Source organism: Rousettus aegyptiacus, unplaced genomic scaffold (genome assembly GCF_014176215.1).
Source record: "Rousettus aegyptiacus isolate mRouAeg1 unplaced genomic scaffold, mRouAeg1.p scaffold_m13_p_2, whole genome shotgun sequence".
Taxonomy (NCBI): Eukaryota; Metazoa; Chordata; class Mammalia; order Chiroptera; family Pteropodidae; genus Rousettus; species Rousettus aegyptiacus.
In genome coordinates this window covers 70,577,230-70,602,401 of record NW_023416295.1, presented here as the reverse complement: position 1 = coordinate 70,602,401, position 25,172 = coordinate 70,577,230, and the positions used below count along the sequence as shown (strand labels likewise).

Genomic DNA, 25,172 nt, shown 5'->3' with positions numbered 1-25,172 from the left:
AACATTTGAGGCTGAGTAGGGAGCTGGGCGACAGTTTGTTATAATTCATATTTTTAATAATATTAAAATAGTCATATATTTCTCAAAGTTAAGGTATAAGATAGTTAAACTTAGGCATCAACATAGGTGATATTTTAGTAGCTTGTCAAAGATGGGATTCTGGTTGCTTAAAATAGTAAACGCACCTTCCAAATTCCTAACTTTCATCTGTGAAGAAATTCACTTAATACGATTCCCCATGTCATCTACTTTGACTTTTACTTACATAAACTGTATACAAATACACATTAGAGAATAATATCTAACATTCTTTATTTGGGGAGCCTATCAAGGTGAAAGAACAGATGACTATTTAGCTCAGTTTTTTGGCTATAATAATGCACATTCTTTATCTTCTAAGAATAAATCACATAACTTACAACATGTATGCAACAATTCTAGTCTTCATATTCTTAACAGTAGAACAATATAACACCTTTACATTGCAAATATATTCTACTTATCATTTTTTACTTTCGCTTTACAGTTTTTTGTAATTCACTCTAAGTGAGTCACACTGCATCTTCATCTAATGTAACTACCGTAAGGTCTAATACCAAGGTTTTTTTCCCCAGCTCCAAACTCATATCTCTCTACTTAGGACTGTATGCTTCCAATTTACCAAAGAACTCAGAGCTCTCTTGAGGGTACAATGCTTTCTTATGCACTTGTCCATGAATATTGATATAAATTAAAAATTTCAAAAGTGGTGGAACTATTAACAGTCCTATAGAGGAGAGATTACTGGAGTTTGGGAACCTGAGTTCTCTGGCTTGTGGTTTCACACAGGCCTTCTGTCTTACAGGTTCATGTGTTTGAGGAACAGTCATAATAAGAGTTGTTTAAACCAAAAAGTAAAGTTCTATATTAAAGCAATTACTATTTCTTCTCCAGGTTTTAGATAAACAGAACAAAAATTCCTTTGGGTGCAAATTTTAGATCCATGTTTTTGACTTGCATCTATTTAAGATCAAAATCACCTGAAAGTTAATTCAACAATAATGAAGGTCCATACTGCACCAGGATTCTAATCACAAAAAAAAATTAGATTAAAAAATATGGAAATAGTGTTAGTTTAAAATTATTGTTTACTGTAAAAAGAGACACAATATAAGATAGAGTTTTAATGAAGAACATCTCTTTTTTAAACAGTTAGATCCTTCAATATTTGATCATCTTAAAGCTATTAGTATGTCTATATGCCATAGATTTATGTTTATAAAAATTTTTTGTTTCAGTAGTTATTTTTAAAAATAATTCTGTTAGGGGTTGGAGAATACTAATTAATATCACAATAACACTAATCAAACATATAGATCTCTAAAAAAATATTTCCTTCCAATAAACAGTAAACTACTTTAGATTATCCTTCAACTGCTGAGCTATGAAATAGAACCAAATTACTTTTGTCATCCTTTCTCCAATGGTATTTAGTTAGCTAGTTATTGGTCTCTAGAAGTCAACATACTCAGACTGCTGAACTTAAAATACAAATCTCTTTAGCAGGATTAGTTTAGAAATTACATCTGACAGATCAGTGTCAGATATCTGTGTAACAGTAAATTTCTAACTAAATAGAATTTATAAAACTTAAGATTGAAAAATGAATATATATATATATGCATGTGTGTACCTATGCATGTATATAGTATATAGTATAGTCTTCAAGAGTTATACTACCTTAATTCCATATAGGTGTCATTTGTCACCATAAATAATATTTGCAATAGCTTTGCAGAGATGACACAGTTATAGAAGATCTATTCTTTCTAGGAGTTGTGACTTTTCTTCTGAGAAGTATTAATTTGTCCCTGATATCAACCAGTGTTAGAGCTCATAGCTTTTCACTAAACTAACTTCAATACTTATACTACCTTCTCTGAGAGAAAATTCTTACAGTTGAGATAGATCTGAGACTATCTGATTACCTAAGCACTACTTAATACAAAGTAAAGAGTATAGTGAGATCTCTTAAGTTGCAGGAGCTTTAGCAATCAAAAGTAGTCTCAGCATACAAACCCGGGTCCTCCTGGCTAATTCTAGTTATTCGTTTTCTAGCTCTAGGCTTAGTGATGTTTCAAATGACTTGTTTCAAACTACACACAGGTGAAGTTTCCCTCCATTCACTTTAAACTTTATGTTGCTGATAGACTTTCTATAATATTGCGTGAAATTGTTGCATCTCCTCCATACCTGAGGTCTTGGATTTTATGTGCTGAAATGCCCTTTTCTAGCATGATATGCTCATTTTAATTTATAAAGAGATGGGCAATATTTTTCAATATGAATTTTTTAAATGGGAATAGGAAAAGATCCACCGATACAGTAAAGTGAAAGTAAAAACCACAAAGAGCTTCAAATTCATTTCCCTGCTTCACCAACTTCTTTCTTTCCTTCCTTCCTTTGAAGTAGCTGTAAGTTAATGTTATCCCACTCTGAAGTCAGTGTTGTAACAACTAACAAAAAGCCACCACAAGATAAAGTATTTCCTTTCTGGAAAAATTAAAAAATGGAGCTGTGGATATTTGAGCTAAGAATTCCTAATGCTTTCATTAAATTTAATTTTCTCAAAACAGTTAATTAAATCTATTTAATTGATATAGATTAATTAGTTTTTGAAATATTTAAAACACATGAGGCTTAAGTAAGAAGTTTTAAGGATTACTAATTTTCCTATGGTAAATTGCTAAAGTAACAAAGGTTGCCATTTACCTTGGTTGATTTTTGAGAAAACCTCTAATTGGCAAATTACCTCTAGGATTTTTCAGCACTTTCTCATATGCCTTTAGTTTTATGAATAATAATATAAAAGAAGAAACAACAATTTGGTATCTAAAATGCATATATTAGAATAAATACATTACAATTACTGGAATATAAAATAAATACATTAGAATAGATTTTGATGGTTGGAGAAAACTGTAATTGCACACATTAGAAAAATTATATTCCAACTAGCATGTAAAGTAAAATAATCAAATGGAGTTTAAAAAAATCTTAATATGCATTATTTCAAGGAGTTAGAGCATATATATTAGAACCCTATTTTTCTAATCAAATATGCAAATATATTATATACTCAGAATTATGTATTAAAAGGTTCAGAATAGAAAAGAAATCATAAAAAAATAGTATGTGTGCTTTTACATACATATTTGTATGTTTGGGTGGTGAGCTTATCAGATATCAAAGAGTTTCATTCCCTAATCAGTTTTAGTAAACTCTTCAGACACTTTATACCCTTATATCCAAAAGGACATTGGTATATTCACTGTAAAACAATCACATAAGATTACATAATCACTAGATATACAGAAGATAGAAACCCTTTTTGCAGTGACCTGAAGAGTCTCAATATATATATTTTTGCATTTAGTTTTTTTTTAATTAAATTTATTGGGATAGCATTGGTTAATAAAATTATATCTGTTTCAAGTGTACAATTCAACAACACATCATCTGTTTATTGTATTGCGTGTCAACAGCCAAAGTCAAATTTCCTTCTGTCACCATGTATTTGACCCCTTCTACCCTTATCTACCTACCTCTTTCCCCCTTTACCTTCTGGTAATCAAATAGATTGCTGTCTGTGTCTATAATTTTTAGTTTGTTTGTTTGTTTGTTTTGTTCATTTGTTGCTTTCAGTTTTATATACCATGTATAAGTGAAATCATATGGTTCTGAACTTTTTATGTCTGACCTAGCATAATTATCTTAAGATCAATTCATATTGTTGCAAATGTCAGTATTTCATCTCTTCTTATTGCTGAGTAATATTCCGTTGTATATAGGTACCACATCTTCTTTATTCAGTCATCCATCAAAGAACACTTCAATTGTTTTCATGCCTCGGCCATGGTGAATAATGCTGAAATGAACATTGAGAGGCATATATCTTTAGAAATAAATGTTTTCAGATTTTTTTGGGTAGATACCCAGAGGAGGTATTGCTGGGTCATATGGTAATCCCATTTTTAATTTTTTGAGGAAACTCCATTCCGATTTCCCATGGTGCCTATACCAATTTACACTCCCAAACAGCAGAGCAGAGAGTGCCACAGAGACTGCTATTCCCTTGTAAGATCATTTTCTACAGCAAATGTAATCTAATGAGAATTGTGAATAAAAAGGTTTCTCTTGTGCATAGCCACTTTAAATATTAATATAATAAATTTCCTTAAGAATGTAAAATTTTAAAATAGCGTTTTGATATATTGCAGTCAATCTTGGTTGAATTTACTCGCTTCTTCCAACATTCTTTGCATGGTTGTGAAGATTTTTGTGGAAATATTCTGTGTTAAGAGCCAAGGCTTGTACTGTATAGAATGTGTTTTTATTGCTCATGAAATTTAGATATAGTGATATTATCACAAATATGAAATACTGTGTAGGAAGAGATACAATTTTCTAAATGTAATGCAGTAATTTTGAACAATCTTATTGTAAACATTTTATAAGCACATTCCCATATATGAGTATACTCATATACAAAAATCAATTTTTCTTTTTTCAAATGTAGCTAAATTATGGAGATTAAAATATCAGTGTTATAGAAAATCATTAATAATAGATATCTTTTCATTACCCTCACCAAGGAGAAATTGATTTTTTCTAGGAAACATTCAGAAAACACTTCAGTTGATACAAAAGCACTTCAAAGACTAGACTATCATCTTAAAAATGTTAAACTTTTTTCCATATTAATTTTCATAAATGATAGAAGTATACCACCAGATATGGATCTTTTATTAGAAAAAACATATCCATCTTTGTATCGTATCTTAGGCTTTATGTATAATTACACAAATTAGTGTTATGCTCAGCACACAACGAAAAGAAAACAATAGAAAGATAAGTGATTTAGACAGAACTATTCTGCAAAGGAAAAGCATTTCTAAAGATTAATGCAATGTTTGAATAAATTTATTTTCTTTATTATATTTTTATAGTCAATAAGAAAGTTCCTTAGAGACTTGATAGGCTGATGCTTAATTGACTCTTCATAAAACATTTTTCATTAGGTGTGACCCAAAATTGGGACCAAAATTTAAGGTGGAACTGTAGACTCAGTTCTTATGACACGCTTTTGTCTATAGTCCTATCTCATTTAAATACAAATCATATACATGTGATAAATCTGGTATTGCCTAAAAGATTTGTTTTTTATCTATGTGTCAGGGCATTCTACTAGGCCACAAAGACAAACAAATTATTCACTTTATTTTCTCAATATAGAAATACTTAATTAAACTACTGACTCTGGTAGGACTATACCTTTTCAGTCACCTTGATCCTACCACTCTATCTGAGGATACTACCATAGAGATCCTCAACTCTATGTAGTTGTATAAGCCCAGAGAATTAGGTAAAAAACCCTCTACTAAGGTAAATGGCAAGTAGAAATCCAAATATACTTCTTGTTATTTGTAAGTCCACCAGAGGTCATAACGAATTACTTAGGTTTTTGAAACACATTTTTTTTTGGTGAAATCTAGAAATATTTAAAAGGCCAACATGGTACAATCAGCTTCCTATTGATAAATCAAGAGCAACAAAAAGGTTGCCACTTGTGATAAAGAAATGAAACTTGAAATAATTAAAAAACATAAATTGGAACTATCACAGTCTGAAATATATGTTGATTTTTTTGAAAATCAAGATAAATTTGACATTCAAATAATTGATGTTTTTAGCTGAATCCCGTTTAACCATTAACATTTTTTATCTAGAGCACAATTGTAAATTTGATTAAGGAAATGAAATACATTTTCATGTGATATATGATACCAAAAAATGTTTAAGATATTCAAATCTGTGTAATCACCTCTAAGGGAGTATTTGGTAATGTGGTGATTTCGCTCTTTTAGAAGCTTAGTTGCACATGTCTATCTGATTTTTTTTAATGTAATATAAAGCCAGAATTATAACTAAAGTAGATAGAATTAGGCTCTAAAAAATACAATTAATTTCTGAAAAGAAAATTAAACATTTTAATGGCTATCACTTTATAATTCAGTGCTATAATTGCTGTTAATATCATTCTTATTAATATATAATTATAAAAAATAATAAATGTTGCACAGCCTTTAAATAAAAATACATGTGTTCATAACTGAAACTGAGAATCCACTGCTCCTTACGTGACCCTGTCAGAGTTGAAGGCTAAGAAAGAAAACTCGGCCAAAGAAGAAAGACCTTTATCTTCTCAGTCTGAATATGTCCACTGAGTCAGAGTAATTGGACATCCCTTCAGAAAGAGGGGAAAGGCCTCGTGACCCAGTTGATCTATGTTCTCTCGACATTCTTAGAAAAGATTGCCTTTCTAAGATTTACTCTTTTTTTCAATATACCTCTCCCTCTCTGATCTTGAATTCAGTTTACTTTAGCCCAGAGTTGGGGGACTGGCAGCCAGTAAGCCCTGTCAGGTTTTTTTGTTTGTCCTATACATCGTGGACAGTACAATGTTGTAGAAAGCAGTAGCTGACTTCGAACACTTTAAACACATACAGATATGGAGTTCCTGCTGAAAAACTGGAACTTTTGATGACCTAGGGCCTTTTTCCACATGGCAGCAAGTAGTTTGTGTGAATCTGTCCACAGAATAGACCTGCATCTCCAGTTTTCTACAGTATCTTTGATTCTTATTGTCTTACTGACCCCAAAATAAAGAATGGGTTCTTGCTGATATCATCTTCAATATCTTTTGTGTTACACTCAGCCAGAGAGAATCTCAGTTAGAGACTTGTAGCTCAGTAGTTTCTTTTGTGACTTCTGCTAATGGCTTAGTTAACTTGACCAATACCTTGATTCAGTTTCCAGATCTCATCTTAATCTTTTACTGTTTTTTTAAAAAATTTATCTCACATTTTATTCACCTTCCTTAACCAATGCTATTAAAATGTGCCAGCTGCAATGAACTTTTCACTGACTTTGACAGTTTTATTATTTCTTGAAACCTATCATCAATATATAGGTACAGTCTTGACCACTGTAAAATTTAGATTTTTGTTTTTAAAAAGAAATAAATTTAAAAGAAAGTTAATATAACTTCATGGAAATAATATTTGGGAAAATTTTCCTATGACTACATCCTAGTAAAATATTCGTTGTAGAGGTTTTACTTCAAATAATCTTTGTTTAAACAAAGGTTCAGAGAAACAAACATATAACACTATATGGTATCAGTTTACTGTGACAGAGGTTTCTCATTTGTCCTTTGTTCAAAAGCATCTTTTCTACAGAATATATAATTGTTTAAGAACTCAACTTCAAAGTTCACATGTATTTCTTTCTCTAACAGAATTTTTCAATAAAGCACAATAGTTGCAGCTTTGAAATGCATATTGAGTGTCTTTGGCAATAAAATTTGTGCTTTCTCAATAACTGATATGGTTATGGTTGAAAGAAAAGGCAGGTTATAGGTTCTCTTTGAATTTTCATTTGAACTGTGAAAAATTTAATACTTTAGTTGCATTGTTATACAATCAGACTCACCCCGACAATGTACTCCTTCATCATACCCATCTGAGCAGTCCAAGACGCCATTGCACAGTTGGGATAGATGAACACATTTGTTGGTACCAAGGCAAGTGATGTGATTCAAGGGACACTTGATTTCTACCTCCTCAGGACCTGAAAAAAAATGTAAAAGGAAACAGAATGATACGGGTTAGCTTCGCTTTTTTATTATTGACAGTGTTATGACAAAAATTTACTAGAATTAATTTACGAAATTTTAGAAAATACTACCAGAAGGCAGCTCTGATTCTGAGACAACAAAATTAGCCTATATAATTAAAAACTTAATTTTAAAAAGCTGCACAGAAATTAGAATATTGTGTATTTTTTCAAGTAAGTCATTAAAAACACAACTATTCTTTTCTATACTTAAAAATAGCATAGATTAAAAATCTGTGGTTTGGTTTGAGTCACTGTTCAATCTCTTATTCTTAGATAAGTGGAATGGTACTTAAACCCTATAAATTTCAATTTCCTCAACTGTGAAATATGGATAATGACAACTTCTTGGAGGGATTCTTTTTAGAATTATATCAGGTAACATGAACAATGTTTTAGTGGAATTTAAATGAAGTCAGGACAACCTAAAATTTATTTTATTTTTAATCTATTCTTTAGAAATATAAAGACTAACTCGTTGCATACTTATTTATATTTGGCTTCTTTTATAAACAAACAAACAAACAAAAACTTTTACTGTGCAACTCTAATATAACAGAAATTTCTAAAGAATGGGAAGGTGATAATGAATGAGGCATGCTAGTTGAATTTACCTTCTGGTGGTAACTCTATATAACAACCCTTTTGTGTTTTTAAAATATACTTAAGTCAGAGTATAGTCTTTTCTCAAAGTTCACCTACTCCAAATCTTCATCAAATATCCAAATTATATATTGTTGTATGTCAATTTCGGTTACATTGTTATAACTGAATCCCGAATCCTATTTTTACTTTTATAGGCAGTCTCCAAATTCCCCATATTCTTAATCTTGCCATGCTCTCTCAAATCCAAGTAGCAGTCATACCAATATGACCACAATTATGCATCGGCCTGACATTGATTATCCCAACAGCCCAGATTCCATAGTCAGACACATTTAGGTTTTAATCATGGTTCTATCGAAATCCATGGGACATTAATTTAATCAACTAAGCATTAGTTTTTTCATCCGTAAATGGAATTATCAACTGAGTCAAATTTGTAGGGTTGCTGTGAATGTTGAAAGTTATTGATAGCAATGCATTGAGCACCGTGAGATGAAGGCTCAGAGGAGGAATTCATGTGTTAATCACATAAATAAACGCAGTGTAATGAAATAGTTAACAGACTCTGGAGCCATGCATTTCTGTATTTTTCATGTATATTTATATAATTCTATCACTTATAAACTGAGTAACTTGGGCAAGTTATGTACCTTCTCTGGTTTCACCAGGTTGTTGTAAGGATTATATTAAAAGCTCTTAGCATATTTCAGGCAAGCACCAAATAAGTATTTGCTGGTATCATAGTTAAATAAAGAATGTTCCAAGAAGGGGAGTTGCCTTTCGGTAAAAACTTGTATACCATAACTTTCTTTTCTGTTTCGAGATCCAAAAGAAAAAAAAAGAAAAGCTCAAAAATTTACGGTTTACTTTCACTGTTTAGTTGAGGCAATCTAATAGCAATAACAAAAAGGCCAATCTAATATATTCTAGGTTATGCAAAATTGTGAGAATTGCAGAAGATGGCGATGTGATAAAATCAGAAAACAAAACAAAAAAAATTACAAAAGAAAATTTTTAAAAAGCTGGAGTTGCCAAAATAAGAAGTGGTTTTTGTAATGCCTTATCAAAAATAAATTATAGGTGTATGTGATTTTGTTTGATAATAAACAGCTTTCAACCTTTTGTGTTTGAAGGATGCAAACAAATTTTTATGATGTAGCTGCAGTGTTGTATCTCTATTTTTTCATGTATATTTATACAATTACTGTGACAAAAGGCTATTTGTTTTATTTAACACCTGTCACCACAAAGGAACAACTAATTTTACTGTAACATGTCTATGTGAGTTGAGTATCAATATCTTTAAAAAATATGAATTTTTCCATATATAACTAAAGTACTAATACACAAATTAAATTATATTTATAAGAGTAAAAGAGTAACTCTTTCCATTGAGAGTTTCTAGTTACTGAATCTTATATTTGTAAGATTAACATGGTTTTAAAAATACATGTATATAAATTAGCTTTGAAAATCTATGAACTAATATGACCAGCAGTTACAAAGTAGTTCTTAAAATTAACTGCTTTATTCTTAAAAAGTTTAAAAACATGTATCTTTGCATAAATATTAAAGTCATGTTTTAAAAAGAAATAAATGTTCAATACACAGTTGTTGAAAAAATGCTCAGTACTTTTTAACGCCGGGCCAATTTCTATTTTCTTTCCTGTAGTAAAAGTTACCTTTTCCCACCATAAATATATTTTCAGAATAGATATTACAAACACCACTTTAACTCAAACTACTACTCTCAAAATCATGATCAATTTTAGTTTCTGGCCACAACAGAACCAAACTCCTTCATCTGATTTCATTAGCTAATTAAACCTTAATTTGCATTATTTACAACATATTTTCAGTATTTAATACTCTACTTCATTCAGAGACAATTTTCACCTCCGTAAAATGGATCACATTTCCCCCACTTCTTTTGAATTTTTCTGTATGTACTATCATCTGGAAAGTAAGCCTCTTTTTCACCTAGCAAAATCATTCATAGGCAAGCCTAAACTATGGGCTCTTCATCAAATTTTCTTTGTGAAAAAGTGTAACATAGTATAAAGATTATGCAATATAGAGACCAAATCCCTGAATGAATTTTCATGTACCATTTATTAGTTGTCTAAACTTGAAGTATTTGACCCCATTGAGACTTTTTTCACATCTGAAAAATAGATATAATAATAATATCCACTTCTCATGATTATCATAAGGAGTAAATGAAACCTGGTTTGAGAAACACTATCTAAATTTTTTTTTGTAGATATCTCACTTTGTTTTGCAAACTCATGCAGACATTGTTTATGTTACTTTTAATTTTTTTACAATACAAAGATCTGTGTACAATTTATTGACTATTGATATATGTAGTTTCACATATATTTGATGATACACAAGTGCTTTATTTTTATTTTACTCCCCCCTATTTATAAGACTAAATGTAGAAATAAAAACTTATTACTAGTTTCTATAAAATAAAGTAAAAATAAATTGATATATAAAGTTACCACTAAAGAGCATACCATCAAAATTCAGAGTTTTAAATTATGTCATTTTGGATTTTATTTGATTTGGATTTTATTATGCCTGTCTATTCACTTTAAAGACTAAGAATTGATTAAAATTTGAAAAATTATTTGCTAGTCAGCTTCTAGCAAAGCCTAGTACTGATTTTTTAAAATACTGAGCTATATATGGGCTATTTCCACTGCCAGATTACCTTACAATATTTAGATAGTTGAGTACTGAATCCTGTGGAGAGTTTATAGTTATTAGGTTGAAGATCCCATGATTTCTAAGAATTTCTGACAACTGCTTTTAAAATTAACTTTCCTGAAGTCATTTAAAAATAATTTTTAGTGTCATTATAGCTAAGTAATACATTAAGATTTCTGTAGCATCATTAACTTGATTGCAAATGCTTAATCTTTTCTGCATTTATGTTTTTATTTTAAAAAAAGAATATTTTCTCACACAATCAGATTCAGTTTCCTGGAAATATTACAATCATTTTTTCAAGGGAAGAGGTAATTCCTTTGCAATTAATTATATAGAACCATTGCATCATAACATCTATTATAAGTCTCATAGCTGAGAAACAAAATACTTAAAGCAATATGTACCACTTATGAAAACTGTAAAGAATGTGAACCACTTTATTTACTCCATGCTTTTTGAGAAAGGTAATACATAACATAAAGATATTTAATATCACTTATCTGATTAATATTAAACATAATATTGGATTATATAATACATTTTCAGACATAATACAACATTCCCATAACTGTCTTTATTTCATAAGATCCTGATCCTATAATCAAACACAATTTACTTTCACATATGAGCTATTTTGCCTGATTATTTTAAGTAAAAAAAAAAAGAAATTTATAGTATTTAAAAAAAAAACTGAAATTGAATTTATGAGTTTCAACTTTTAAATAATAAAATATTAATTGATATCATTTGTTAATCTACATGATTATACTTGAGGATCAGGAATATGAATAATAACCTCTAAAGATATATGTACACTCAATCTAATAGTAATTCACTCAAATAAAATAATTCCTTTGTAAAATGGATTCCAGTAATGCTTTATTTGTTTACATATTTCAAATGGATGTTCTGAAGATTCGAGAATGGGGAGAGATGTAAAGGTGATTGATTATGTCCATTTGTACCTCCCTTAAGCCTTCTCTGACATCTGTTCCATTTTTAAAGGTGCTGGAGAAGAAGATTCTGCAGCTTTTATAACTTGTTCCAGGGTTTAATTTTTTTTTTTTTCTTTAGTCCTCGCTCTTCAGAAGTCTCGGTGTAGAAACATTCTTTACATCTAACATACAGAGCTTTATGTATTTAATATACGAAAAGTATGCCTGGTAACCTAAGAAAGATTATGTCATATAAAAGCAATTTTGCTATGTCTGAAGTCACTGTTGTGGCTACTATTATGAGTATGAGTAAATGGATGGTTAGTTAAGACTCTTAGTGAAAACTTTCTGGATCACATCAGGAAATATTGTTACATTAAAAGAGAGAGACCTATATCTCTCTGTGTGTGGGTGTGTGTTTGCATATGTGTATGCATATGTTTTCTGTTAATTTTGGGACACATCAAGTGACTTTTATCAGTTTGTCAACAGCAAATATACATATGTTTAATAAATATAGGCTGTCATAACCTCCTGGACTGAAACTATAAACTATAAATATTTAGAATACAGTCAAAATTGGCAAATTAAAATTATTATATGAACATAGAAAAATTACTGTAGTTATTAATTATAGCTTTAGAAATGAGAATTTTATCAGGCCAATGGTCTTTCTTGCTTTCTAATCTTCCATTTAAGGGAAAAAAAATTAAGAAAATAAATGAAATCACCATATCATGATTGACTGCCATTACAGTATTGCCATTTATTAAACTCAGTGTAAAAGAAGGAAACTTAAATTGATTGATTTAAAAATCAGTGTTATTTGGGTGTTTTAAATGTTCCTTTATCTCTCTTTATATATCTATTCTTCACATGCTAGATTGCTAGATTATCCTGCTCTCTTTATCCAAAGTTCTAGAAATTGCTTTTCCTCTTCTTCCACCTATTAAAATACATCTGTATCCTTTTTCAAGAGGCCTGCTCTCTGCTAGTCAACTTGATAAAGTAGGTGTTCTCTCTTACAAATAATGTATTTTGCATTTAAACGTTATTTACAGAAATAATGGATTAACTCTAAAGACTGAAATTTTAGTACCTCTGTGAAAATGACAAAGGTACTTTTATTTGAGAGCAAGAGGCATTTCATTGATATGCATGTCACACTTCATGGTGGCAATTTGTTGATTCCTAAAGTTGTCTCTTGACTCTTTTTAAATGAATCAATATGCGTTAAATCAATGAATCAGAAAGATGATGCCTAGTTTTAATTTGCAGGAATCCTACTGAGTCTTCAAGCAGTAAAACACACATTCTAGTCATTTATTTAAAAAATTTATCTGTAAGATAACATACTTTGCAGATAAAACAAGGAAGCAGAAGACATAATATTCCAATTGGAAGTATCTTTCTTCCTAAATATAGGATAGAATATAAGTGTTTCATCTTTAATGTCAACGTTTTTTTTGTTGTTGTTTTTTTTTTTTTTTTTTTTTTTATTCTTTGGGATTACTTCATCTATCGTCATCTGGGGACAGCTCCTTATTACAGTTCTGAAGTTCAGGGCAGTGTGGAAAGCGTACCTTATCTGAAGCAGAGATGACCCCCTTGTAGGAAGCATGTTAAAAGGCTGACACCTGACAGGAAAAGACATGCCAAAATCAGATATATCCACACATCTCCTGAAAAAAAGGGGTCTTACTGCAACAAAGAGACAAAGAGTGGGTGCGGCTAACTGGTTTATCCACATGTCAGGACAGCTGAGAGTCATTCATTCCATTTGTGGTTCTACAAATGTGTTAGAAATTGCTTCTGAGCCAAACAGAGAGGCATTGTTATTGCCACTTTTAAGGGATTTTTGTTTGTTTGTTTGTTTGTTTTAAGAAATAAAGAAATAGGATTATTTTTCCAATCTCTTCTCCTATATACTAGTACAATAAACAGTTAGATGCAGTTCCCTAGTTAAGATCTAAAAACCAAAAACAAGTTAATGTCAGGTGATTAACTGAAAAAAAAGTTTTGGTATTGTGTTGGGCAAATGATAATAGTCAAAGGTCAAAGGAATTCTAAGTATACAAATCATTGCCCAAATCCTTAAAAGATGGTATTTAATTTTCTCCCCAAAACAGTAAGTAACAAAGCCACTGGATGGCAAGCCTCATTTCTCATCCAATTAGTTCTTTAGTATAATTTAGACAAGATGACAACAACATTGCAAAAACTGGAAAATAAGTTTTTTATTTTCTAAGGCTCACTCAAGAGAGTACTAAATTATACATACTGACTTCAGAAGAAAACTAATTTAGAGAGGTTTCTTCTATGACCCTTGGTTAAATACTACAGATTGGCTATTATATATGTAGACAATGAGTAGAAAGATATTTTCTGATTCTATTGGTACATTTATCAAAATAAAAGTTATGTAATAGGAGTTATTTATTTATTATTCCATTTGAGGGGAAAAAAACACCTTGATATTAGCTTAGAATAAATGTATAAGAGAAAAAATGGAGACAAAGAAATATATGACTTAAATTGCCACATCACATTTGAAAATTAATTCTATGCTGTATGTGAAACAAACAATGGTTTAAGAGACTCATTAGCATACAAATGGTTTTACAGTAAGAGGAACTGGTTAGTACATTTGTAGTTAATCATCTTTCATTGGAAGAACAATGTTGCAAGATGTAGTGATTCTTATATAAATCAATTTATACTTCAGAGAAAGACAGAATGTTCTGCAGCCCAACTTAAAAGACATAAGTTGGTACAGACATTCTTAAATGTAAAGGTCTTGAATCATTTGTAGAATGTATACATTGTGCATTTTGGACCAAAATTAAAAATTTATTGGTGAAAGGTATTCTTCAAAATTCAATTTTTATGCCGTTCATAATGATGTGAATGCTGAAAATAATTTGATGATGTACTTCTAATGAAAACAAACAGTTCTCTATTGCATTCCGTAAAAGTACTATTATATTAACAGGATAATTGCTGTTTATCGAGTACTTTCTATTTTTCAGACTCTGTGTTAAGTATATAATGTCCATTATCACATAAAATTCTTAGGAAAGCATTCTGAGTTAGGTATTATAATTGCTATTACATAGATGAGATAATTGTATATTGCAGAGGTTAAATACCTTCTTCAAGATCACAGAGTTGTAATGCTATTATTTAAATTCAGGTTTCTTCTATCTTCAAAACCTGATTTCTTTACTATTATGTTATATTGTATTATAATCTCAATCCTGTGTACCAAACAAAAAAACAAGTCTAACTGTGTGTCTCTGCCTTTCCCCCCACCCCACCTCTCTCCCTCTCCCTCTTCCTCTCTCTCTTTCTGAGGTAGATTACAGGAGGATCTTGAGAAAAAGGGAAGAAAATCATATTTGAAGTCAAAGTTGTGAAGCCATTATATGTCAAATATGTCAATACTTAAACAGCTTTTACAATCAATGGGTGATAAACGAATATTTAACGAGAGATACAATACACTATACAGAATATGACTTCTACAATCGGTTGTGCTTAAAGAAATTTATATTGCCTATCTTTAGCAAATTTGAACTATAAAAATGGTTCCCGCAGGTTTTGCCTTGATGACAATACTTTTTCATTTATACTGTCTCTAGTTCTCCTCAGGAAATGTAAACAAGTTGTCAGTGGTATATACTATTAAGGTAAAGCCCAAATCTCCTAATGATCAACCACCAGAACCATAGCAAGAAAATCCTTCCTCTGATCATTTAAATCAATCTTTCACCATGGGCTCACTTCCACTTTGGTAAAGCATCCTCTAGATCAAGCAGACTGACCACATGTCGGCTGCTACCTCTTCCCGGTAAAGTCCTGCTACTACAGCCACTTGGCACAAATTCAGTGCCTGGTTTTCTTCACAGATTGGAGCCCAGCATGATGGATGCCAACATCATAGGCTCAAATATTACACAGTAGAATTATCTGCCTTTCTGTTTTTTAGTAACAGATTTTAACTTCTAACATCTGCTACTCACATATCCTCTTCATGCGAGAATAGACACAGGGCAAGTTCGTATCTCAGAAACAATACAAATTCCTAAAAGGAAGAATTGATATCACTTATGATTCAATGGAATATATATATATATATATATATATATATATATATATATGTGTGTATATATATATATATATATTCCTTCGCCAAGCTTGATTTGAGTTCAATGTGCCAACACTAAACACTCAGTCAGATTCTCCCTGGAACACCCTGTGCTGTATCACTATAGAGCCTTTGAGTGTTCTCATATAACTACTTAACTTCATTAAATGACACCTTGGCTCTTCTGTTTTAAACAGAGCTAAATTTCTTCAATTTATGTGAAATTAACTCCGAAACGAATAGTAGTTGGTGAATAGTGAATCAGCAAAAGAAATGTCTTTTTCTTCATGGAAATCATATACTGGCAGTAGCCATCTTTCCCAAATTTTATAAAGCAACTACTCTTTTCACAGCATACTACATATAGAGGTTTATGCCCAGTAAAAGGACAATACAGAAAAGTAAATGAGATCGAGATCAAAACACACATAGACACACAAAGAGCCATAGCATTACTAATAATGTTAATGAAACTACTCTAAATAAGATCTGAACAGTCTGAAGGAAATTAATGAAATAGTAATATGCTATTTGGATATGAGAGAAATTCCTTACATTTTTGGATAGTTCTGATGACTCATGAAATTGCAATACCCTCTTGAAAATTTCCTTGGCTCAGGAACAAAAGCAAAACAAAAGAGCAACAACAAAAAAATTCTGATTATCCATGTTGAGGACTATGAATAAGATGAAAAAATAAATGAAACTCATACATCAACCTAATATTCCAGTTAGGCTTTTTTACTTCCTCACTCAGTTCTGTTTGAGGAACTCCAAGGCTTGTCAACTTTACACTGAATTCTGCTCTGCAGTAAATTCTATAGCAAGATTTTAGTGAGTCTCACCTCCTCCACTAAATTGTATTTGCCAGATATATTTGCAAAGAAAACCACTGATGTATTTTTGTTGCATCTGCCCTTTCGAACCCTTTATACCCATGGTAATGAACAGAAAAATGGTCAACGAGACCTGAAATAGGAAGGAAGAGAACAAGAAAAGGTCAACAGAATGTTCAGAATGGAAAATCAGGCATCAGGTAACAGAATTGACCTGGTTTTTATGTGGTCCAAAATTCATAACATGGCTTTGATATTATTCTTTTCTGTAGAATTTTGAACAAGTATGTGCAAATAAAAAAATTCCAAAAGCACAGTATTATTTTTTTAGTTTTAATTTTAGTTTAATATTTATTTATTCTGTAAATGAATTCTAAACAATCTACTTCTTAGTTCAATACCTTTGCCATGTGGAATTGGATTGAAACCTCATTGAAAAAAAAAAAAGAGCAGCAACAAAAGAAATTTTCTGATTATTCAAGTTAAAGATAATTAGACTTGCACACACGCCTGCACACACACCTGCACACACACATACACATACACACACACACACAATAACTTGGTAAAATAGAAAATAATATTCTGCTATAGGCAAAACTATACATGTCAGTTTGGGAAAATAAACAAATACTTTATAGCAGCATTTTCTTTTGATTTCACCTATATTCTCATTATGGTGCTATCTTATGAAGATGATTAATGACCACAATTAAAGTAAATTAGCACAGTATTTCATATAGAAAGAGTAATTCATACAATTTCTTTAAGGGTGTCTTTAAGTTGTCAAAAAATGTTGTGTGTTATTAGAGTATTTTATTTAAAAATAGATATCTAAAAGCTTCCATGAACATAAAAGCAAAAAATGACCCTAGGATAATGTCAACATTTTGATATGTGTATGAAGTGTATGAAGGATTTCCATCTTCTTTTGCTACTCTAATATGATTTTCATGGATTATGGCTCTCATTAACATTTCCTCATATTTTATACTAAACATTTGGTTGGAGTCATACTGTACATTCTATGACAATGCTTCCTAAACTTTTACGTACATGTGAATCACCTAGGGATCTTCTTTAAGTACGAGTTTCGATTTAATAGATGTTGGTTGGGGCTGAAATTCTGCATTTCTTTAAGCTGCCAGGTGATGCCAGTGCTGCTACTGTATAGACCACATTTTGAGTAGCAATATTCTCACATCTCCAAAAATGGATTTGAAATCCAGTGCCTATTTTCTGGAAATGTGTTCACTGACATAAAGTCTAAACGAATGGAGCACTTTGTTTTGTTGAAAATACAAATTAAACAAAATCCCTCTTAAGAAAGGCCAGAAGCACATACTTTTAAACTTTTTATTAGTATTAATATAGTGATACATTCTGGAAATGTTGATCTGCTGCAAATTCTTATGAAAGATTTTGTCTTTGGGACAGCATATGTATTCATATTCTGATAAAAATCTTCTAAATATTACCCAGGAATCTTATACTGTTGAATAAAAAATAAGATAATATATCATGAGTTTCATTAAGGCTATCAGATATAAAACATGAGGAAATTATGCAAAAAGTTTATTTTGGTTATTTGATGTTAGAAACTGAAAATTGATAGTGTGAAAGTATGAAGGAAGAACTGATCATATGGTGTCAGATATGACAGTTTGGTTAAAATTGTATTAGTCACCTCAATGTATTGCATTTGATAACTCGAGGATGAACAGTCTTAGCAGCTGTGATTCAGAACTTGAGATCTGAGAAATACTAAGGCAGAAAAGCAACTTCTATTTTATTTGCAAGTCTTATTTATAATATAAACATATAAGTATACATAAATTAATGTACACACACATATGCGCATATAATATCTCCCTGCTTATTTTCCTTCTGCATCCTACTTCCATTTCCTCTCTTAATTTCTCAAAATGTACTCCTGGGAAAGTTAAATGGCTAGTTTGGGTCTGTGGGAAATTGGCAAAGATGTTTCCAATACCTTCTTTAGACTATCTACCTTCTCTACTCTGCTCCTGCAATTGTTTACACCCCTACCACCGCATGTAATAACTGTTCCTTTAATTTTTGATTAAGTTGTTAGAGGGAACTAGTCTGAATTCACTTAATATTCTAGTTTAAAGCTATAAATATGACCTAGACTAACTATTTAAGGAAGTGTGAGATTTTTCTTTTAGCCATGTATTAGTGTGACGTGAGGGCAGGGAGATGAGTGCAGGAAAAGGAAGTGAGGAGATGACAGAAGAGTAAGCACTGCAGTGTGATTTCTGTTTGGCTCAACTTCTCTACTTTTACTTGAGACCGAACTACTATAAAAATGCTTAAAGAATCACATAGGTGACTGCTAGGCCTGAGCTCTAGTGAAAATCTGCTGCACAAACTGCAAACTAGAAAACGCTAAAGAAGAAAAAGTTGATAACTAGTGTTTTTAAAAATTGGCAATGCATAATTACAGGTATTCTACCTTGAAGGTATTTAACTTAAATTTTAACTTTTATAAAAATAAAAAAAGAACTAATTTTTAAGAGGTAAATTCATTCTGATTCTTTTAAGAAATGTTTCTAAAAGTGAAAATAACCTAATACAGTAGTACAACAGAATGTAGAATTGTTAGAAGTTTATGTTACTATCATGACTTTTCAAAAGTACATACCTAAATGCTTAAAATTTTTTGGCTCCATACATAAAAAAGCAGAAAAAAGTGAATATCGTAGAACCAAACATAACTGTGTGACATTAGTATTTGATGCTAAGACACTATAAAGTGTCAAAAACTAATGGCATAATTTATGACTAATGAAAAACAGCCATTAAGTGGCTTACACTGCTGGAAACAGTAGAATAACATGTAATTCTTTTTTTTTTTTTTTAAAGGGAGATTTCGTTAGTCTGAAATTAATGTCTTCACCTATAACACTTTAACAACTTGTTCTGTGTATAAAGTTCTACTGAGAAATAAAAGTCCCAGATGTTTAAAATCCATCATTCTGTTGGGTAAGATTCTGAGTAATGTAGTTTCATATGCTACAATTTTGGACCTTTTTTCTTCAAGACATTTTTTGATGTGAGCTTTAGGTCACTGTCATTTTGAAATATAAATCCTCTTGCAAGTTTCCTACCTGGTAAAATAACTTTTTACAATGGTGTCTCTTTATATCCTTCACTATCTATTATGACATCAGTGAAACTGCTAAGAAAATAAATTTTACCAAAGATTCAGTCCTTCAAAACAAGTCAAAATCATGTCCCTAACCCCCACACTCCACCCTGTAAAATAGCTGTTGGCACTTAGAGCAACTACATAATGGCCCGTATTTTTTTAGTCATTCCAGGGAAAGCATGGTGAAAAGAAACGGCATTTCCAAACCACCCCAAAGTTAACCATTTCCCATGGATATGTGAATAAAATCTGCCACAGATGTTTTCTGTGTCAAATCTGGCTTTGAATAGAACCTCTATCATATGTGTTTTTGTTGTAAATATTCTTAAAATTTAGTTTCAGCTTTTACAAAGTTGGCTTTGGCTTTGGTAGGCAAATGTTAACACCCAGTCTGTTTCGTCTAGACTTGCATATTCTCAGGATCTGAGCAAAGTGGTTATAGATTTCTCCATTGGCAATGTCTTATTACATGGCTTTAGGTCTCTACGTTGGTCTGAGAAACTAGAGAAGACAATATATTATTTAATGCAGAAGAGATGATTTCCTTTGACAATGATATAGCTCACATTCAGTGAATGCTTCCCATATATCATATAGTATTCTAAAGCCCTTTGGAATTAATTCATCTTTCTGATCATTTTTCTGGGGCACACTTACTATTCACATTTTAAAGGTCAGGAAACAGGGAGAGACCCAGGAGTTAAATATCTTATACAAAATCATAGCTATTGTTCTGTGACATCAGAATTCAAACTCGAACATTTTGCCTTCAGGGTTCACACAATTACCCACTATGGTCTACCGCCTATTAAACTAAATTATCAGAGTAGAATCTCTCCCTTCCTGTAACACTAATCTCAATTATTTGTTAACATTGCCCCTGTCTGGTTCTTTACATTTTGTATTTTTGTAATTATTTCTCAAACCCTACTTGAATTTTTTCCCCTTTTCCACGATTCATTGAAAGTTTTATTATTTTTTTAATTTTATTGAGATATACTTGACATATACCAGTGTTTGCTTAGCTTGTAAAACATAATGATACACATGCGCGCGCGCACACAAACACACACAGGAAGTTAATATCGATCACTTCATACACTTACGACTGTTTTTTCCTGTGATGAGATTTACTCTCTTAGAAATTTCAGATATGTAATATGGTATTGTTAAACTAAGAACCTATTCATCTTCTAACTGGAAGCTTGCATGTTTTCATCACTTTTATACATTTCTTTCACCCCTACCCCTACTCTGGCACCACCAAGCTATTCTCTATATCAATGAGACTGTTTCTTTTCTTTTTTTTTTGGATTCCACATATAAATAAAATCATACAGTATTTGTTTTTGTCTGGCCTATTGCACCTTTCATATGCCCTCGAAGTTCATCCATGCTTGAGCATAAAAGGTTATGAAAGGTCTGGATTGGATTCTGTGTAACATATGCTAATCAACAATTTATATGAGGATTCAGATGTCACATTTTTAAAATCACAGATAAATAAAGCTGGGGAATATAGCTAATATTTGGGATATTAAAATTAGTTATTTTTAAGCTGCAATTATTGGACAGAAAAAAAGTAAACAAAGAATGATATAAAGTATAAAACTCCAATTTAGAATGAAAAATAAAATATGGAAGATATGTTTTAGTGTTCAGCATTAGGCTGCTTTAATAGATGTGTATTTTTAATATAATTTTGAGTTTTTGTATTACTATGAGAAATAAAGCTACTCCTTTCTTCGAAACATCTTTAGATTGCTATATAACATATTAGAAAATGTCAACAAATATTTTGCATTCCATAGAAGAAAAGTAAAGTGAATGAAATTTGAGAATTATGCTTTTAAGTCAATGGTTAAAAAATTGAGAAAGATTTTCCTATAGAAAAGAAGCCAGGGAAAGATTATTGTTAAGGGGATTATTGAAGAAAGATTATTATTATATGAAGGCTTCACAATGGAAGAGGGTTTAGGTCAGTGGTTCCTCCAGAATTTCAAAAGAAAGTAGTTTTTGATCCACATAATTAAAGACTTGCAAAAACTAGATATATATAACAATAGCATAAGTAGTGTCATGAAAGAAGGAACTTATTTTTTTTCCTACAAAAATTCCAGTAGTGGGGTCTCATCCTTAAATATGGTCAGATGTAATTCCTTTATTTTTTGTACATAAACAAAATGATCACCACAGTTCCTTTCAACAATAGGAGCTTGAGGATCTCTATTTTCTTTACATATCCTTTGGTTTTTATATTGTTTGCTCTTCTCTTTATCATTTTTCCCCATCTCTTACAGATGATATGCTTATGTAAAATAATTTAACCAATCACTCTAAATCACTCTCATTTTCAAATAACAAAAACATGTTTATTAATAAATCTAAAAATATGATTTCTCACGAAGTTGGCCAATCACAATGATAATGGACTTTATTTCCTTTCTTTTTCCACAAAATAATATTCCTTTCTCATAAAGAAACTTTCATTTTCTTTGACATTAGTGAAGTGTGGGAAATATATAAATTTTGTTATTTATATAATTTATTTTTATTTATGGTGGTCTGATAAGTTCAAGGTATAAAGTAGGTTCATATGGTATAACTCAATATTAATCAATAAAATATTGCCTTTATGAATTCTGAGTGCTCTCAGAGCTGAAATCATAATATAGTACATAGGAAAAAATGCAACAGTCTGTAAATAGCTTCCAGTGTCCAAACAAGAAGTTGTCATTGATTCTAGCTTATATTTAAAGTGCTACAGTATAATTAAGTCATTTTCGACTTTGAAGTTAATGATCCATGCAAATTAAATTGGAGGAAGGCAGTTGCAACTTTTTGTTATTGTTGTTGAAGTTGTAGTCCTGGTAATTTGAAAAGACTTTCTGCAAAGTTAGCTTTGAAGATTTATGGTAAACTGCTGTATACAAATGAAACTATGTACGGTAATTAGCAATCATATATGATGTATTCATAATGTAGCCATGACAAAGATCTAAAAGAAATAAGTATTGTACAGCGACATAAAAAAAATACAATTTTTGAAAAGTTTTGGCTGTACCTAAAATTTGCATATACTCTGGTCTATGGTCTGGTAGAAATAGCTACAGACCTGAAGTCAGATGCCAAGTCTTGGCTCTGGCAGTCTCTAACTGTATGAATCCAAGAAAGTCATTTGAACAACCTAGTCTCATTCTACCACCTGTTAAATGTTGGGAAAGTGAGGGCGGAGACAGACATCAGCCTAACTTCACAGCCTAACCTGTGAAGATTAAATGTAATAACAGATATAAAATAATTTTAATATCAAAATGTCCTAAACAAATGTAAGATTTAATTATACTAGTCAAGTAGTAGATCTGCCTAGTTGGGGAGTTCATGTCAAAATATTTCCTATCTTTACAGAAAAATATCAATTTGGGGATTTTTTTTCAAATATTCTATCAGAATAAAACATTTCTAAATTGATGGAAAGTAGAAGCAAGAGAATGAGCCTAGATTCTCTCCAAGAAGAATGCAAGTAGTTTTGTTGTATTTTACACACCAAAAAAAGCCGATATTTGAATATCCTGGTTACCTTGAACTAACTGGGGGAATCTCCCAAGTCTTAGCTATTTGTTTTTTTATTAATATTTCTATCTTAACCTCTTTTTTTAATCAAAATACTCTATCATGCTTGAGACCTAACAAAATCACTTGATTTAAAAGAAAATGTTATTTCTCATGGAAATATATAAATAGGAATAGAGAGATAGATTATACAGATATATGAAGTATCACTATTAAGAACAAATTTAGCCTATTGGAAAAATATTTTATTAACTTTATAAAAAACAAGATAGAAGTTATACTTCAAAGTCATGAAGCTTATTATTCTATTTACTTTAATTTGAAAGTCAATTTTTAAATCTCTAAGACTATTCTGCACCTTATTGATAGTAGGTGAAAGAAGGACTGGCTTCACCTGTGATATGCTTTAATGCCCAATTTATAAATGCATCTAAATAGAAGTAACAATTATGGCTTATATCTCAAAAAGAAAAAAAAAATTCATTTTATTTGTTTATTTATTTATTTAATTTTCTAGTCTGGAAAGCTGGAAACAACTGAAAAAGTTTCCTTTAATGCTTTCTGGTATATTCGACTTACTTCCAATTCTTGGTGACATAAGAAATCTCAAATTGAACTACAGATTCTCAAGTTTGAATTTAAACCTTGTATACTATTGATAGTTGAAATAATGATAATACAATTATGTATAAAAATTCTACCTGTACATGAACTGCAGTAATAACACATAGTAGAATGCCCACTTTATTCATAATTTCATCTTCTTCCATGCATATGATTTGCATTGTGCCAGGAAAACGTTCTCTCTTCCCCTAACCCTCCACCATACGTACAAATTGAGATCCTTACTCATTTGCTTTTCTTTCTCCAAGTCACACACAGAATTGGAGAACTGAACATGTCAAAGGTATAAGGAGAATAAAAGAGAATTTGTAAGGCAAACTTTGCCACGTTGAAAGTTTTGAGAAGAGGAAAAACTAATAAGCAAAATATAATGCTTATCGATATATTTAGGTATTCAGGTAGATCTTAATACTGAGTTATATGTACATAGGAAATCAGAATTTTTTTTTCATCAGGCCATTAGCTACAAAAGTGACCTTGAAAAACAATTTAGGCTGTTGAATTTCTGCCAACTCCAAAGAGTATCTAATAAATTAATAATAATCCTGGTGACTAGGATGTCCGAAGGAAGGATTTGTATTATAAATACTTTCTGCTTGCTGGCAAACTCATATTTATTATAGACAATTCTCTAGAGACCTCACATTAATTAAATCTACCTTGTAAAATTAATTGGTTTATTTACAGTGCTGAGGCATTTAAAGACTGTAAGTTCCTGAAGGGCAGGAGCAATGCTTAATCATTTTGGATCACTAGTGGCTAGCACAGGACATAAAATATTCATCAGTCATTAAATATTAACAAATATATTCAGTTAGTCGTTATTTAGTATGTAATTGATTTAC

At 30.9% G+C, this 25,172-nt stretch overlaps 1 protein-coding gene across 4 annotated transcripts in view; it reads right to left on the bottom strand.

Moving 5' to 3' along the window:
• The window catches only part of LRP1B (LDL receptor related protein 1B), a 1,622,137-nt gene that overhangs the window by 1,027,778 nt on the left and 569,187 nt on the right, over positions 1–25,172 (bottom strand). For all 4 annotated transcript variants that reach the window (XM_036236560.1, XM_036236558.1, XM_036236559.1 and 1 more), the window contains exon 3: positions 7,534–7,671. In XM_036236560.1, coding sequence (XP_036092453.1) covers positions 7,534–7,671 — 138 coding nt within the window. The remainder of the gene's footprint in view (positions 1–7,533; positions 7,672–25,172) is intronic.